Source organism: Lepus europaeus, chromosome 1 (assembly GCF_033115175.1).
Source record: "Lepus europaeus isolate LE1 chromosome 1, mLepTim1.pri, whole genome shotgun sequence".
NCBI lineage: Eukaryota > Metazoa > Chordata > Mammalia > Lagomorpha > Leporidae > Lepus > Lepus europaeus.
Window position 1 is genome coordinate 179,677,582 of NC_084827.1, and position 14,581 is coordinate 179,692,162.

General features: G+C 59.7%; 1 protein-coding gene across 5 annotated transcripts in view; it reads left to right on the forward strand.

Moving 5' to 3' along the window:
• AGAP1 (ArfGAP with GTPase domain, ankyrin repeat and PH domain 1) overlaps positions 1-14,581 on the forward strand; it is a 527,161-nt gene that overhangs the window by 197,717 nt on the left and 314,863 nt on the right. For all 5 annotated transcript variants that reach the window (XM_062193793.1, XM_062193808.1, XM_062193800.1 and 2 more), the window contains exons 5-6: positions 2,597-2,738; positions 6,417-6,551. In XM_062193793.1, the coding sequence (XP_062049777.1) occupies positions 2,597-2,738; positions 6,417-6,551 (277 nt within the window). The remainder of the gene's footprint in view (positions 1-2,596; positions 2,739-6,416; positions 6,552-14,581) is intronic.

Below are 14,581 nucleotides of genomic sequence, written 5' to 3' on the forward strand. Positions count from 1 at the left end.
ACAGGGTGAGTGTGGCGCAGGGCGAGCGTGTGCAGGTGAGCGTGTGCAGGTGAGTGTGGCGCAGGCCGAGTGTGGTGCAGGGTGAGTGTGTTACAGGCGAGTGTGGTGCAGACCGAGTGTGCGCAGGTGAGTGTGGCACAGGGCGACTGTGGTGCCGGCTGTTGCTGACCTAGGCCAGTGGTGGAGGTGGAGCTGAGCTCCCAACTCAGTCAGGCTCGGCCCCGTGTGTTCTGCCACGGTGAGGGCTCTTCCGCCCAGGTTCCCACGCGGCCAGCAGGCAGCAGGACACTGCAGGAGGCAAGGTGTGGGGGTCCCCGGGTCCCCTGTCCCAGCATTCCCAGCCCATAAGTGCTGTGGAGTCAGCAGGCACGGGCTTCCCGCTCACCATGGCAAAGAGCAGGCGTCGGCAGTGTAGACAGACCCAAGGGAAGGGTCAGAAGCCTGCAGGAGCCGTCTTAGTGGCTCCCAGAAGAGCTGTGCTCCCTCCCACGCAGACGGTGGGGCTTGTGGCTCACCCTGATTGACACAGGAGCTGCAGCGAGGGCCCGGCTCAGAGTTGCACTGTGACGAGAATGGCCTCTTAGACTGAGAGTAACTACCCGGCCCGGGAAGCAGGGCCCAGGGAGGAGGTCGTCTTTCCCTCCTTGAGGTGGCTGTGGGGCAGGAGAGGTTTGACTGCTGGCCATGGGGTCAGGGCCGCCTGTGTTACCGCACGAATCCTTACTAGGAAGTCCGCCACGGGCAGACGAGACCCCAGCGCTGCCTCCCGGGGGCCGTGTCCTCCGAGAGGAGCTCTTCCCTAAAACCCATGGAAAATTCTGCACGGCCTAAATGCTTGGACTGTGCCCTGGCTCCCGCCAGCGTGATCCGTCTCCCCACAGCCGCTGTAATTCAGTAATTAAGCCACTACTTTAAGACCAGCAGCTGTTTCCTATTCGTGTCTGTGATGCTGATGTCACAGCCGCACGGGGTGACGCCGTTGTCTCATGTCCTCCCCGGGCCCGCCCCAGGGGAGGTCATTCCCGGTGTTAGGATGAGGACCTGGTGCCCTGAGAGCTTCGGCCACAGCTTGCTGAAGGGGTTAAGGCCAGGTGCACCTGCTGTCCCGCCCCCGTGGAGCTCCCTGAGAAAGCCTTGGCTGAGCTGCGTGTGGGTCGGCCCCTATTCCAGCAAACGCCTCTTCACGGAGGACCTTACCCCGTTGAAGCCAGCGTTCCTGCTATGGCAAACATCCTGACAGCCTGGAAAATCAGGGCTGGATGAGACTGCAGGTCTCCCCGTGGCCACCGGGGGCCGCTCAGGGTAGCTGGCAGGTGGTGGGCACCCCGATAGAGCCGCGGGTCTTACCGAGTGCCCCCCGCACACTAGGTGCCCGAGTAGTCGGCGCACCCTGGGGAGGATGGAGACGGTTGTGTGTGTGCTGCACGTGGTTCTGCCCACTCCCAGCCTCCGTTCCCACGGCTGAGGTCCGGCCCTGGGAAGAAGCTCTCTTCCCGTGCACGCTTCGCCAGAGAAACAAGAAACACCGTGGAAGGCGGAGAAATGGAAGAGGAGGCCCTGTGTCAGCCGGGCCCTTGCACCTGGGTCTTCCCAGGCTCACCCCGGAGGCTTTGTTTCCCAGTGCCCACCCTCGCTTAGTCTTGCGAGCGTCACCAGGACGCGCGGTGTTTCAGTGTGGTTCTGTATGCGTCTCACCCATCACACAGCACACTTTGCAGCCTAACCCACCGTGACAGGGTTGCTTAGCACGCAAGACCACCTGAGAACAGCGTCTTTATTAGAAAGAGGGCAGGGTTTGGTGGCTGGTTTTCCATTTTCACGTGGACTGAGAAGGGTGTCCGGTGTCAGACTGACCGGAACATGGGTCCTCCGTGTCGGGCAGGGAGCCTGGGAGCTGCATGGGCCTTGGCACCCCCGCACCAGCCTCGCCAGGTGGTGGTAGCAACGAGGGAGGACACGGCGCCTAAAAAGGACTTGGCGGAGGTCAGGCAGAGCGCGGTGAGGGCAGGGTGCAGCCGTTGTCGCGGCATCCTCCCGTTTTTGTGAATTTCCCTAAAAATAAACCACAATTTCCTCTGAGGGTGTCTGCGAGAGTCCAGCGGCAGCTTAGCCTTTACCACACGAGGGGCTGCCCGCACAGGGGAGCGGCCAGCAGCTGAGCAGGTTGTGGTGCCCCGAAGAGCGCCCCCCAGCCTGGGGGACCAAGAGACTGAGAGTGACACACACATACACACTCACACACACACATACACACACACTCCCTGGTTCACCTCAGTGGCCGCCATTAGCCTTGAGAGGCTCTGGGGGGAGGCAGGGTCACTTCCTGTCCTCAAGGCAGGGGCTGGCTGGGTGGGGCAGAGGACAGGGGCGTCAAGGCCAGGGATGACTGAGTGGTCTGTGTTCTGAGTGGCCCAGGTGGGGACAGGGCAGGGAACATGGAGGACTCTGGGGTGCAACAGCAGCCCACCCCAAGAGAGCCAGAGGGTCAGGTGTCAGGCCACGGGGTCCCCAGGCCCCGCCATCCCAGCTGGCGCCAGGATTCCATGCCCCCCACCCCGAGACTCTCCCTCAACGGCTGCCTCTTCTCTCTCCGCAGTTTGCCATGTGGGTGGACGCGGTCATATTCGTCTTCAGCTTGGAGGATGAGATCAGTTTCCAAACCGTTTACCACTACTACAGCCGGATGGCCAACTATCGCAGCACAGGCGAAGTCCCTCTGGTGCTGGTGGGAACCCAGGGTGAGTGACGACCGGCCCGAGCGTGAGTGTGCACCAGGCCCTGGGTGCTGGTGGGCACCCAGAGTGAGTGAGGACTGGCCTGGTTGTGAGTGTGCACCGGGCCCCGGATGCTGGTGGGTACCCAGAGTGAGTGACGACAGGCCCGAGCGTGAGCGTGCACCGGGCCCCGGGGCCACGAGTGCTGGTGGACACTCCGTGTGACATCTTTTCAGAGTGTGAGCGGGTATCAGGCCCTAGGAGCTGCATTTGGGTACGAAGGAATTTGGAAATGGTTTAAAGAAGGAATAATTCCCTACGGAAGGCTTACTTTTTACAGTGAGGATCTGTGACACGGAAATGAACTGTCCTTTCCTGATCCGATTCTGTGGAGAAACCACTCGGACTACAACATCGAAACATAACACACACAGCCAAGTGCTCTGAGAAAGATCTGTTTTCTCTTGGGTTCGGTGCTGTCATCTCTCTCTCTCTCTTTCTCTCTCTCTCTCTCTCTTTTTAAATTTTTATTTGGCAGAGTTAGACAGTGAGAGAGACTTACAGAGAGAAAGGTCTTCCTTCCGTTGGTTCACCCCCCAAATGGCCGCTATGGCCGGAGCTGCACTGATCCGAAGCCAGGAGCCAGGTGCTTCCTCCGGGTCTCCCATGTGGGTGCAGGGACCCAAGCTCTTGGGCCATCCTCCACTGCCCTCCCGGGCCACAGCAGAGAGCAGAGAGCGGGACTAGAACCCAGCACCCATATGGGATGCTGATGCCACGGGCAGAGGATTAACCAAGTGAGCCACGGCGCCAGCCCCGCTGCCATCTCTTAATGTTCTCTTCTAGGAACCAGCTATGAAGGATCTAAAAACTTACTTAAGCCTCTTCCATGCTCACTTCTGACCTAGAAGCTTGTTTCATTCTGTCCTTATCAGTGTCTTATTTTCAACACAGCAGATCTTCAGGAGAGTCTAGAACCACACTGGGTACATTTCCTGTGTTCTCCAGGTCCCTTAAAACGGTCTCCTGCCTAAGTGACCGTCACATGGCCGCGTCAGACACAGGTCCCTGTTCTTGAGGTCACGCAGAATGTTTTAAGAGCCAGATAAAGGTCATCTTGAAAGGTCTCATCGGACATCCACCTTATAAAATGATCATGGCGAGAGAAACCGTTATGCTTTCATTGTTTGTTTTTTTGGGTTCTTTTTTTTTTTTTTTTTTTTTTGGGCTCATCTCTTTACGATTAGTGCTTGTGGTCTGCCCTCCTGTGTCCCTGGGTGAGAAGTCAGCTGTGTGGAACAAACAGGGGAGCTCACCACATGCATCGCACTAAGGTGGAGCGTAGTGAGACAGCCCCCTCTGAGGTCTGCATGAGAAATAGTGTGGGATGCAGCAGCAGCTTCTCGGTGGTCTGGACTTGAAGCGGCAGCTTGGGTTTTCCTGGGGAGCGCGCCCTCCGCGTGTGTGTTTTAGCACACGTGTGCTGACCCGTGGTCACGCTCATGGCTACAATCTGCTCAAAGGCAGTAGAGGTTCTTTGTGCCTCGGGCGCCCCCTGGTGGCCACCGGAGACAAGGACGAAGGGCTCAGAATCAGAAGTCACCAGTCCTTGGTATCCTCTTTGGTGTATTTAACGGAGCGTCTTGAACATTCTTTTAATGCCATAAAGTGGGGACTGTCCTCGGGCGGGTTCTGCCTGAAGGTGCCTTGAACTTGCAGAGATCAGTCCCAAGTAAGCGCCTCTCCCTGTGTGCAGAAGTATCGATAGGGGTATTTGCTGAGCAGAACCCACAGGGGGCCTTGGAGCCGCTCGGGTCCCAGGTCGTGTGTCGGACTCGTGGCCTTTGTTGCTACAGAGTCACTGTGGCCGACAGGTTCCCCGTCTGGCCCGAAAAGATCAGATTGGGTCCGTTTGTTTTCTCCACCCAGCCCAGTGTTCCTGTCCTGAGTCTGAGCGAGACCCCTGGCACTGGAGCCGCGCGCACCTGGGCAAGCTGGGCTGTGGCTGGGTGACCCTGACCTCTGCCTCTCAGGGCTCCCGCGTGAACCCCTTCAGGGGAACTCACGGATTCTTCGGTGGCCCTGTGATCTGTGCACGACAGGGCTGCTATTGTCTGCTGTTTCGGGGTGTAGCCCTTTTCACTGTGCTCCTGCTCTCACGTCAGAGGCAGCCGGCTGGCTGTCCCCGTGCATGGCGAGCGGCGTGGCCCCATGCCTCGTGCCAGGGCTGCCCGTGTGGCTGTGGGAGCCTGGCCACACCCCAGGCAGCAGGAAAGGAACCTTCCAGCTCAGGCAGCCTCAGCCAGACCTAAAGGATGAGGGGTGGGGGCTGTTCCGTGTCCACGACTTGTGCTTCGGGGTAATCTGTGGGGGAAGCAGGACCTGTGAGGACCGTGGGGTGCGGTGGACAGGTGAGCTCCTGTGAGGTCAAGTGCTGGCTGCAGACTCCTTCAGCCGGCGACACTGGACACAGAGTGGGCTTTCCACCCACAGTGGGGGACGTGGAGCTGTTGAAGCCAAAGGGGTGCTCTCTGGCCTGCTCCCCACCTTCCGCAGACGCCCTTCCCCCACTGCCTTCTGAAGCCTCTCCGTCGCTCAGATGCGCTGGTCTGTCAGGCAGGCGGCGGGGCGGGAGCTCTGTGTCTGCCCTCTCCCAGGCCTTGCCCTCCTGGGGTGCACCAGAGACCCGAGTCCCGGCCAGTGCTGCTTCGGGTCTCCTGCTTAGGGGCGAAAAACAGGGAAAGGAAAGAGAGAAGCAGTGTGAACACTGTGTCCTGACGATGGCCGGTTTTATACTGTAAGGGGAGTGCCCGTGCTGTTCCCTTAGCCCAACTGTGCTGGGGAGGCCCGGCCCTCACTCTGCGTGTGCGCAGGCGGGCGGCCTGCCCTCCGCAGGGCACTGGATGGGCAGGGGCCGGTCACGGCCTGACTTCCGTTCCAGGAGTGCAGTGGCTGGCGCTGACACCTCTGGCCCCTGGAATGCCTCCATCTCTCCAAAGATGGCACTGGGCGAGCGGGCCGGGGCAGGCCCGCCCATCCAAGTCCCCTGGGGCCCCCAGGGGCTCCGCTGCAGGCTTGGGTGGCCCTCGAGGCCTTCCAGGGACTCCTCAGCACAGGGCCTGTGGGGCAGAGCCTGTGGGGCCACCAGGTGTCAGCCCGGCCCTGCTCCTCTCCCCGCCCTGCCCCTGCCCCCAGGCTGCCCCTGGGCCCCGCCCCTCTGCCTTGCTCCTCCCCTGCACACGGAACCCACGGTCACCCACGGTGGGCCCTGGGATCCCTCTTCCGCCCCTCCCCCCTCCGCGGTGGGCGCCCACTGAGGGGGCTCCGGGTCCCTGTGGAGCTTCCTGTCTGGGGGCGACCTGCGGGAGGCCACAGTGGAGGGGGCTTCCTTCTCTCACAGGCTGTCTCCTCCCCCAGCTCACTGTTACCTCCCAGGTGCACACTCTGGGAGTCTCGCGTGGGTGTGGGCGTGCTGGGGTCTGTGGGGCTCTGCGCCCGCCTCACCACCCCCGCTGCCTCACCACGCCCCCCTCACCCCCACCCCACCCCTCACCCCCTCCTCGCCCCCCGCACCCCCTGCCCCATCGGGCCCCCCGGCGCCCCCTCACCCCCCCACGTCCCCCACGCCCCCTGCCCCATCAGGACCCCCCGCGCCCCCTCACCCCCGCGCCCCCTCACCTCCGCCCCCCTGCTCTCTTGCAGACGCCATCAGCTCTAGCAACCCACGGGTGATCGACGACGCGCGTGCTCGGAAGCTGTCCAACGACCTGAAGCGCTGCACGTACTACGAGACGTGTGCCACGTACGGGCTCAACGTGGAGAGGGTCTTTCAGGACGGTAAATAGGGCGGGGGGCGCCGCCTGGGACGGGGCGGGAACCCCAGAGCCGCCGGCTGCCCGCCCTGCGTGTGCCCGGAGAGGGGCCCGCGGGTGCAGGCGTGGGGAGGAGGCTGGGGGGGGCCGGGGGCGTCACACCCAGGGGCTGGGGCGGGCGGGATGGGGGGGGTCACACCCAGGGGCTGGGGCCGGTGGGCGGGGTGGGGGGGGTCACATCCCTGGGGGCGTCGCACCCCGAGGCTGGGGCAGGCGAGAGGGGGGCGTCACACCCCTGGCCAGCCGGAGGGCATAAGGCCCCGCGGTGGGGAGGACAGCCGCACTGGCTAGGGGCCTGGGGGAAATCAGAGCTGGACACCTGGGAGTGGGACTCTGCGACCAGAGGGTCCCGAGGCAGGCACCCCTGGGCGCCGCCTGCCCTCTGGTGGACACGCAGGGGTCTTAGGTCCGCTCTGTGGTGCGGGCCCTGGTGCCCCGGGGCCGTGGGGCAGGCCTGGCCGCCCAGCCTGGGGGTCGGGCCCTGACCCTCCTGCCACGCTCGCACCACTTTGCCGCGTTTCGGTTTTTATACCTTGCCTTTCCCCTGGCGGCCTCGCAGGTCCTCGCCTGGTTTTCCCCCGCCACTTAGTCCCCCTGCCCGGTGTCACCTCTCGCCCTTGCCACAGCACTGGCCTGACACGAAGCCCCGAGTGCCGTGGCTCCCCGGTCCCTTCTCCTGCCCGCCTTCATCCTGGGCCTGCTGGTGCCGGCGCACGGGGCACAGCCCTCTGGGGAGGTGGACCAGCGGGTGGACCGGGCTGTTGACAGGGTTGTGAAGACCTGTGCTCACGTGGCAGCAGTCGTCGGGGTGGGGCAAGGTTACCACTGGCCGAGCCGGAACCCACCCTGCCGCGCAGGTGCCGTAGATGACCCCAAATGGGCCTGTGGGCGCAGTCTGGCCAGCTGGCGGTCTTGGCTCGTAGAACTTTCTGGAAGCCCCGCCACACCCGTGTGTTGCTGGGCTGCATTGATTCCCTGGCCTGTTTGGGAGAATAAGGCACCGACCTCAGCGCCACAGGTGAGTTTGTCCTCCATGGCTGTGGGCCGCCAGGTTTACCACAGTTCTCCATAGCTGAAGGAACTTAGAAATTACCTAGTACCAGAGGACGGCAAGGTCGCGGTGCTCTGCGGCCCTGCGCCCTGATCCACCTGATGATAAACCAGCAGCGGCTGGAAAGACAGCTGGAGGCTGTGGTGAGCTGCCCGCCGGCCTGGTGTGCAGGAGGTGCCCGCCGGCCTGGTGTCCGGGAGGTGCCCATTGCCCTGGTGTCCGGGAGGTGCCCGCCGACCTGGTGTCTGGGGAGCTGCCCGCCTACCTGGTGTCCGGGGCAATTGCCCGCCAGCCTGGTGTCTGGTGAGCTGCCCGCCGGCGGGGTGTCCGGGAGGTGCTCACCGGCCTGGTGTCCGGGAGGTGCTCACCGGCCTGGTGTCCAGGAGGTGCCTGCCGGCCTGGTGTGCAGTGAGCTGCCCACCGACCTAGTGTCTGGTGAGCTGCCCACCGGCCTGGTGTCCGGGGAGCTGCCTGCCGGCCTGGTGTCCGGGAGGTGCCCGCCAGCCTGGTGTCCGGGAGGTGCCCGCCGACCTGGTGTCCAGGGAGCTGCCCACCTACCTGGTGTCCGGGGCAATTGCCCACCAGCCTGGTGTCTGGTGAGCTGCCCACCGGCCTGGTGTCCGGGGAGCTGCCTGCCGGCCTGGTGTCCGGGAGGTGCACGCCAGCCTGGTGTCCGGGAGGTGCCCGCCGACCTGGTGTCCAGGGAGCTGCCCACCTACCTGGTGTCCGGGGCAATTGCCCACCAGCCTGGTGTCTGGTGAGCTGCCCGCCGGCCTGGTGTCTGGTGAGCTGCTCACCGGCCTGGTGTCCGGGAGGTGCCCGCCGGCCTGGTGTCTGGTGAGGGCCTCTGGCTGCTGCGTTCCGACACGGTGGAGAGCAGAGCGGGAGGAGGTGGACTCCCTCCTGTTGCTCGCTGTGTGGGCACTGGGCCTGTTGTGAGGGCCCCACCCTCCTGGACCCGATCACCTCAGAGGTCGGGATGTCACTAGCTAGGACGTCCTGGGTGTGGGCAGGTGGGCACCTTGTGTTGGGAGCGTTTCTTTGATGCCGTCCGGTTGGGTGCTGGCGGGAAGACGTTCTGCTTCCAGGGTGGTGATTTTAGAGCGCTGCTGTGGCTGCCTTGTGGCAGTGCTGTGTGCCCCCGTCCCACCCCCACAGTGCGCCGACGCACTGTGCACGCTCACTCCATGTTTTCACAGGCCTGGGGGATTTCCACTTCATTATTCTCTCATTTAAGAAACAGAAGATTCCTATGGAATATTTGGATTTTACAGAATCTGACAAGGACTAATGTCCACTTCGTTCTGATTATGTGACTGTTCCGAAATTTTCTTAGCCTTTAAAATATTTTTATTTATAGATAAAGTTCTTAAAACTGAAGTTACCCTGCTTATGCAGTAATTATACAGTACGTATTTTTTTTAAAAGATTGATTTATTTACTTGAAAGGCAGAGTTACAGAGAGACAGACAGAGAGAGAGAGAGAGAGAGAGAGAGATGGGGAGGGAGAGAGGTCCTCCATCCACTGGTTCACTCCCCAGATGGCCACAATGGCCGGAGCTGCACTGATTTGAAGCCAGGAGCCAGGAGCTTCTTCCGGGTCTCCCATGCTGGTGCAGGGGCCCAAGGACTTGGACCATCCTCTACTGTTTTCCCAGGCCACAGCAGAGAGCTCGATGAGAAGTGGAGCAGCCAAGATGTGGACCAGCGCCCATGTGGGATGCCGGCACCGCAGGCTGTGCCACAGCGCTGGCCGCACACTTTCTTGGTTCTCCCTAAGTCACGAGCACGTTCACTGTTGACCCTTGCTGGCCAAGCAGAGCTGGTCCTCAGTGTTCGGCCGTCCTCTGCAAGGGCACCACAGCCAAACCCCCAGGGAAGGAAGACACGGCGAGGCTCAGGAGTGAAGGAACGGCTCAGATCAGACCCCCTTCCTGGGACCCAGGAACCTCGAGACTCCCCCTCCTTGTACCAGGCGAGGGGAAGGCAGGTGGGAGGTGCATCGCGCCAGCAGGGTCACCAGCCGCCAGCCCCTTCTACTTTGATTGCTCTTGACTTTGGGCTCTGGGCTCACTCTTCCTTACGTACTCTTTATGCCTTCGCATTGCAGGGAGAGACATTTAGCAAGAGCCTGTAGCTCCTGCCTGGTGTGTCCGTTGTGTGTAGAAGGGAGCGGACGAGCGTGGTGCTCCAGATCTACCTCTGCCCGCCCTTGGGGAGTGCAGGGTTCGCGCCGACTGCCTGGCCGGCTTTGTCTTTCCAGAGACCAGGGCACCCCGTTCTTTGCAGCGCTGACTTCTCAGTGTGCCGGCGCGGAGTGAACTCAGTTCAGTAACATCAGTGAAGCAACGGCGTCTGTGGACTTTTCCTCCCATAGTTCTCCCGTGGCTCCCAGCAAGTGGCTTCGGGTGACTTGGCAGGGAGATTCTCTGTTAGCGCAGCCCACGGTGTCCTGCAGGAGGCTGGCTTGTCCACTCACTCGCCCATCTGGTTGGGAGGCAGAGGGTCCCATCCTGTACCAAGTTGGGGTCCATCAGGGGGAGGAACTCTGAGCCATCACAAGGAGAGGTAAGCCGTGTCTTAACCCAAGGTGGAGAAGTGTGCCCCACCAGCTTTCTCTCCGAACTCCCTTCCTGAAGTGTGGTGCCGACCTTGGTCTTGCTTGCTGGCAAGCTTGTGGGGCTTGGGGTGCAAGGTGATCTTGCCTCCTCTGGTGGGATGGGCTGGGGGTGTGTCCTTAAGTGAGATTGAGCTGTAGAGAATTAATGTCTGTCTGTGCCTCCTTGATCCAGGCAGCTGAATCTGACTTGGCTACCTGTCCATTGTCTGGACCCCCACCAGAGCTCTGGGTATGCCGGGGACTGAGGCAGGCCGGATGCGTGGCTGCAGGTTGCAGGCCCATCCCTGACAGCCGTCCGTGGCCCTGGGCTCTGGGGCCTGGGCGAGGCTGGATGCGTGGCTGCAGGTCCATGCACTACGGCCATGCACCGCCCTTCTCCCTGCACTTACCGTGGCCCCGCGTCTCAGTCTGTCAGGTCTGTGCGGTTCTGTCTGCTGCTCACGGTGTCTGGCTGATTTCCTGGGTGCCCACTTTAGCATTTTTAACACGGAAGTGGTGGTTTCTGTGTTTAGCATTCATGTTCCCGGTCCTTTACTCTTTGGGCTCTGAAGAGGGAGGTGGAGATTACTGAAAAGCGAAGCCCGTTCTCTGCAGACGCTGTTGCTCCGCGCCGGTGATTTCGTCTTTGAGGGAAGCCTCTGCCGTGTTCTGGGAAGGAACCAGCTTTCCAGGCGGCCGGAGTTCTTCCTGGGCAGGCGCCTGCACGGGAGTCAGCGCTTAGTAAGGTGGAAAGCATGGAGCTGGTGGTGCTGGTCTCCAACCTCGATGTTCAGCGATGACCTGAAATACTTAGAACTGGACCACAGACACAGGTTCTCTCCGTTGGAAGGCCAAGCAGTGTTGGCGGTGGGAACGGCCATCTGCAGGAGGCTGGCGAGGGGGCACCATCTTGGCTGGGGAGAGTGGGCTCCACCCCATGGTTCCCCACGAGTGGCACTTCCAGGGTGGTTTGTTCCCTGCACTTGGATGTTGGTGACTGTGGATTTTAGTCTCTTTATAAAGACGTTTGAATTCTCCCCTTAGGCCAGGGGCAGGTACGGGACGGTGTGGTGGACACGTGGAGAGTGCTGACTTGTGTGTGGATGGATGATCAGTGTCTCCTTCAACCCTAGGCTGAGAAGCCATCAGTCCTGTGTGTGTTTTGCTGTTGTACAGGGGGAAGCCATGGGCCCTATGTTTTATTAGGCACATTTTATTATTTTTAAGAAAGATTTATTTATTTGAAAGGTAGAGTGACAAAGTGAGATGGAGAGCTTCCATCCGCTGGTTCCTTCCCTGCATGCCCACACAGCTAGGGCTGGACCAGGCTGAAGCCTGGAGCCAGGAGCTCCATCTCTGCATCAGCAGGAAGCTGGATCAGAAGTGGAGCAGCCATGACTTGAATCGCCACTCCCACTTGGGGTGTGGACCATCCAGTCTGTGCCTTAACTCACTGGGTCATGACGCCCATCCCCTGATTATTATTATTATTTTTTTTGGACAGGTAGAGTTAGAGAGAAAGGTCTTCCTTCCGTTGGTTCACTCCCCCAGTGCCCACCACAGCTGGCGCTGCACCTGTCTGAAGCCAGGAGCCAGGTGCTTCTTCTTGGTTTCCCATGGGAGTGCAGGGGCGCAAGCACTTGGGCCATCTTCCACTGCCTTCCCAGGCCACAGCAGAGAGCTGGACTGGAAGAGCAACTGGGACAGAATCTGGCGCCTATATGAGATGCTGGCGCCGCAGGCAGAGGATTAACCAAAAGAGCCATGGCACCGGTGGCCCCCCCCCAGATGCCCATGGTTTACAGTCCCTGCGGCTTGAAGATGAGTGGTTGCCCACATGTGAACAAGGCGTGGACCGTGTGGGAAGAGTTGTTGCCGTCTCCCTGTATCTGAGCGGCTCTGTGCTCTACTCTCCTGCTGTGTTGTGGTGAAGGGAACCCGGGTGCCCGCTGTGTGGGTGTGGAATTCAGCACCTCTCCGTGTGGGTCCTGATGTCCTTTCGTCAGCTAAGTTCCCTTTCAAAGCATCGTGTTCTGTAGATCATGCTAAGGGGCACTGCCCTCTCAAGCATCACTTTAAAAAAAAAAAAAGATTTATTTTATGTATTTGAAAGTCAGAGTTAGAGAGAGGGAGACACAGAATCTTCCATTTGCAGGTTCACTCCCCATATGGCCACAGTGGCCAGGGCTGGGCCAGGCCAGAGCCAGGAGCTCCATCAGGGTCTCCCATGTTGGGGCAGGGGCCCAAACACTTGGACCGTCATCTTCTGCTTTTCACAGGCCCTCAGCAGGGAGCTGGATTGGGAGTGAAGGAGCCGGGACAGAAACCGGCACCTGTATGGGATGCCGACGTTGCAGGCGGAGGTTCACCTGCTGTTCCACCACACTGGGCCCACTTCTTACCTTCTGGAACGTGGACTCTTTTTTTTTTTTTTTTTTTTTAAGAAAGAAAGGCACTTTATTTTGGGACCTTCAAATTCCATCAGGTTTCACATGGATCGGTATATTATTTGATCATAAAAGCCCATTGTATTCCAACAATAGAAGCACTAACATCTTTTTTTTTCCAGTTTGGTTCTGCTTAACTGTAAGGAAGAAAATATGGAGATTTACCAAAAATTGATGCTAAATGTAAAGAGAAATCTATGATGAATATTCGGAATTCATAGTTGACACATGTAGTTCAGTTACACGTAAGATCAGTGTGAGTACATTTCATTGTTTTATTTGAAAGGCTGAGAGGTGAAGAGACAGAGATCTCCCACATGCTGGTTCACTCTCCAGATACCTGCCAGCTGCCAGGACTGGGCCAGGCCGGAGCCCAGAACCAGGAACTCAGTCCAGGTCTCCACCGTGCACGGCAGGGAGCCAGTTACTCGCCTGAGCCGCCAGCTGCAGCCTCGGGTGGTGTGCGTCAGCAGGAAGTGGGACTGGGGAGCAGGTCCGGAACTCAGACCCAGGCGCTGACAGGGTGCGGGTGTCCCGAGTCCGCCTGACTTGCTGTGCTGAACCCCATCCCAGGGCAGCATTGCACGGCTGCGTTTGTTTTTTGGGGAACTTTATCCTGTTAAATTTTGTTCATGTATTTCATATATAGAGATTGAGGAACGTGGTGATTTTCCTACCCCCCTACCCTCCCACCCTTCTTCCTCCTCCCTCTCCTATTCCCACTCTTAATTTTTACTAAGATCTATTTCCAGTTACTTTATACTCAAAAGGTGAACACTGCAGTAAGTAAAGAGCTCAGCAAACAGCATGAAGAAAGCCGCGTCCCTCAGCGGGAGAGACCAGGGATGCCAACAGTCGGCGAATCTCAGAATGTCAGTCTCGCTCCTGTACATTGCATTTCTGGGACTCTCCTAGTTACCACAGCTAGAGAAAACATACGGGGTTTGTCTTTTGGGGACTGGCTTAGTTTACTGTGTGTAATGCTCTTCAGTTGCATCCATTTTGTTGCAAACGATGGGATTTCAGATTTTTTTTTTTTTACCACTGAGTAGTATTCCATAGTGTGTCTATTCCGTAATTTCTTTATCCCATCATCAGCTGATGGAGATCTGGATTGGTCCCATATCTCAGCTGTGAGCTACAATGAACATGGGGGTACAGGTAACTCCTGTGCTGAGTAGGGAAACCCACACGTGAAAATCTGCTCTGATGGTAGCTGTTGGACCAGGCCACACTCCGTGTTCAGAAAAGTAAGCTGCACGCCATCTTCTGCCTGCCTACCAGGCTCCAAGCCCAGGTCAGTGGTCTCCTACACGAGACCTTCCAACCTAGAGGTTCCAGGTCCATGAGGATGGAGAGCGGACAGCAGCCCGAGCAGGCATGTCTGTGCCCATTGCCAGCCCTGCTGCAGCCTTGGCCCCTCTGATCACATCGTGTGCACAGCGTTAGCCCTCAGATCCCACACGTGTGCACCCTCCTAGCACACGGCATTTATCTGGCAGAGCGGTCCCTGTTCTAGGAGATTCTGTGTCTGTCCTTCAGTACCCTCACCTCGGCTCGTCACCTCCGCCCAGTGACGGTGCACCTGGGCAGCCGTGGTCTGAGCCAAGCGTCTGAGCTGGTGGAAGCCCCGTCAGTTCCCCCCGTCGTGTGGTACGGTCCGGGAGCCTCGGTTTGGTTTCGTCCACCCTCTGCAGCTGCATCCCGCAGGTTGCATTCCCGGTGCCCAGAGCGCGTCCCTGCAGCTGAGCACCTGCAGCTGCTTGGTCCTGTCCACAGGAGGCCCAGTGCCAGGGCCGCTGTGCTGGTCAGAGCCCCTGTGCCACCGGTTACCGCGCGAGAGTGTCGCCAAGGGCAGGCGCTCCTCGAGGTGTTGTCCCGAGGCTGCCTCGCTGTGT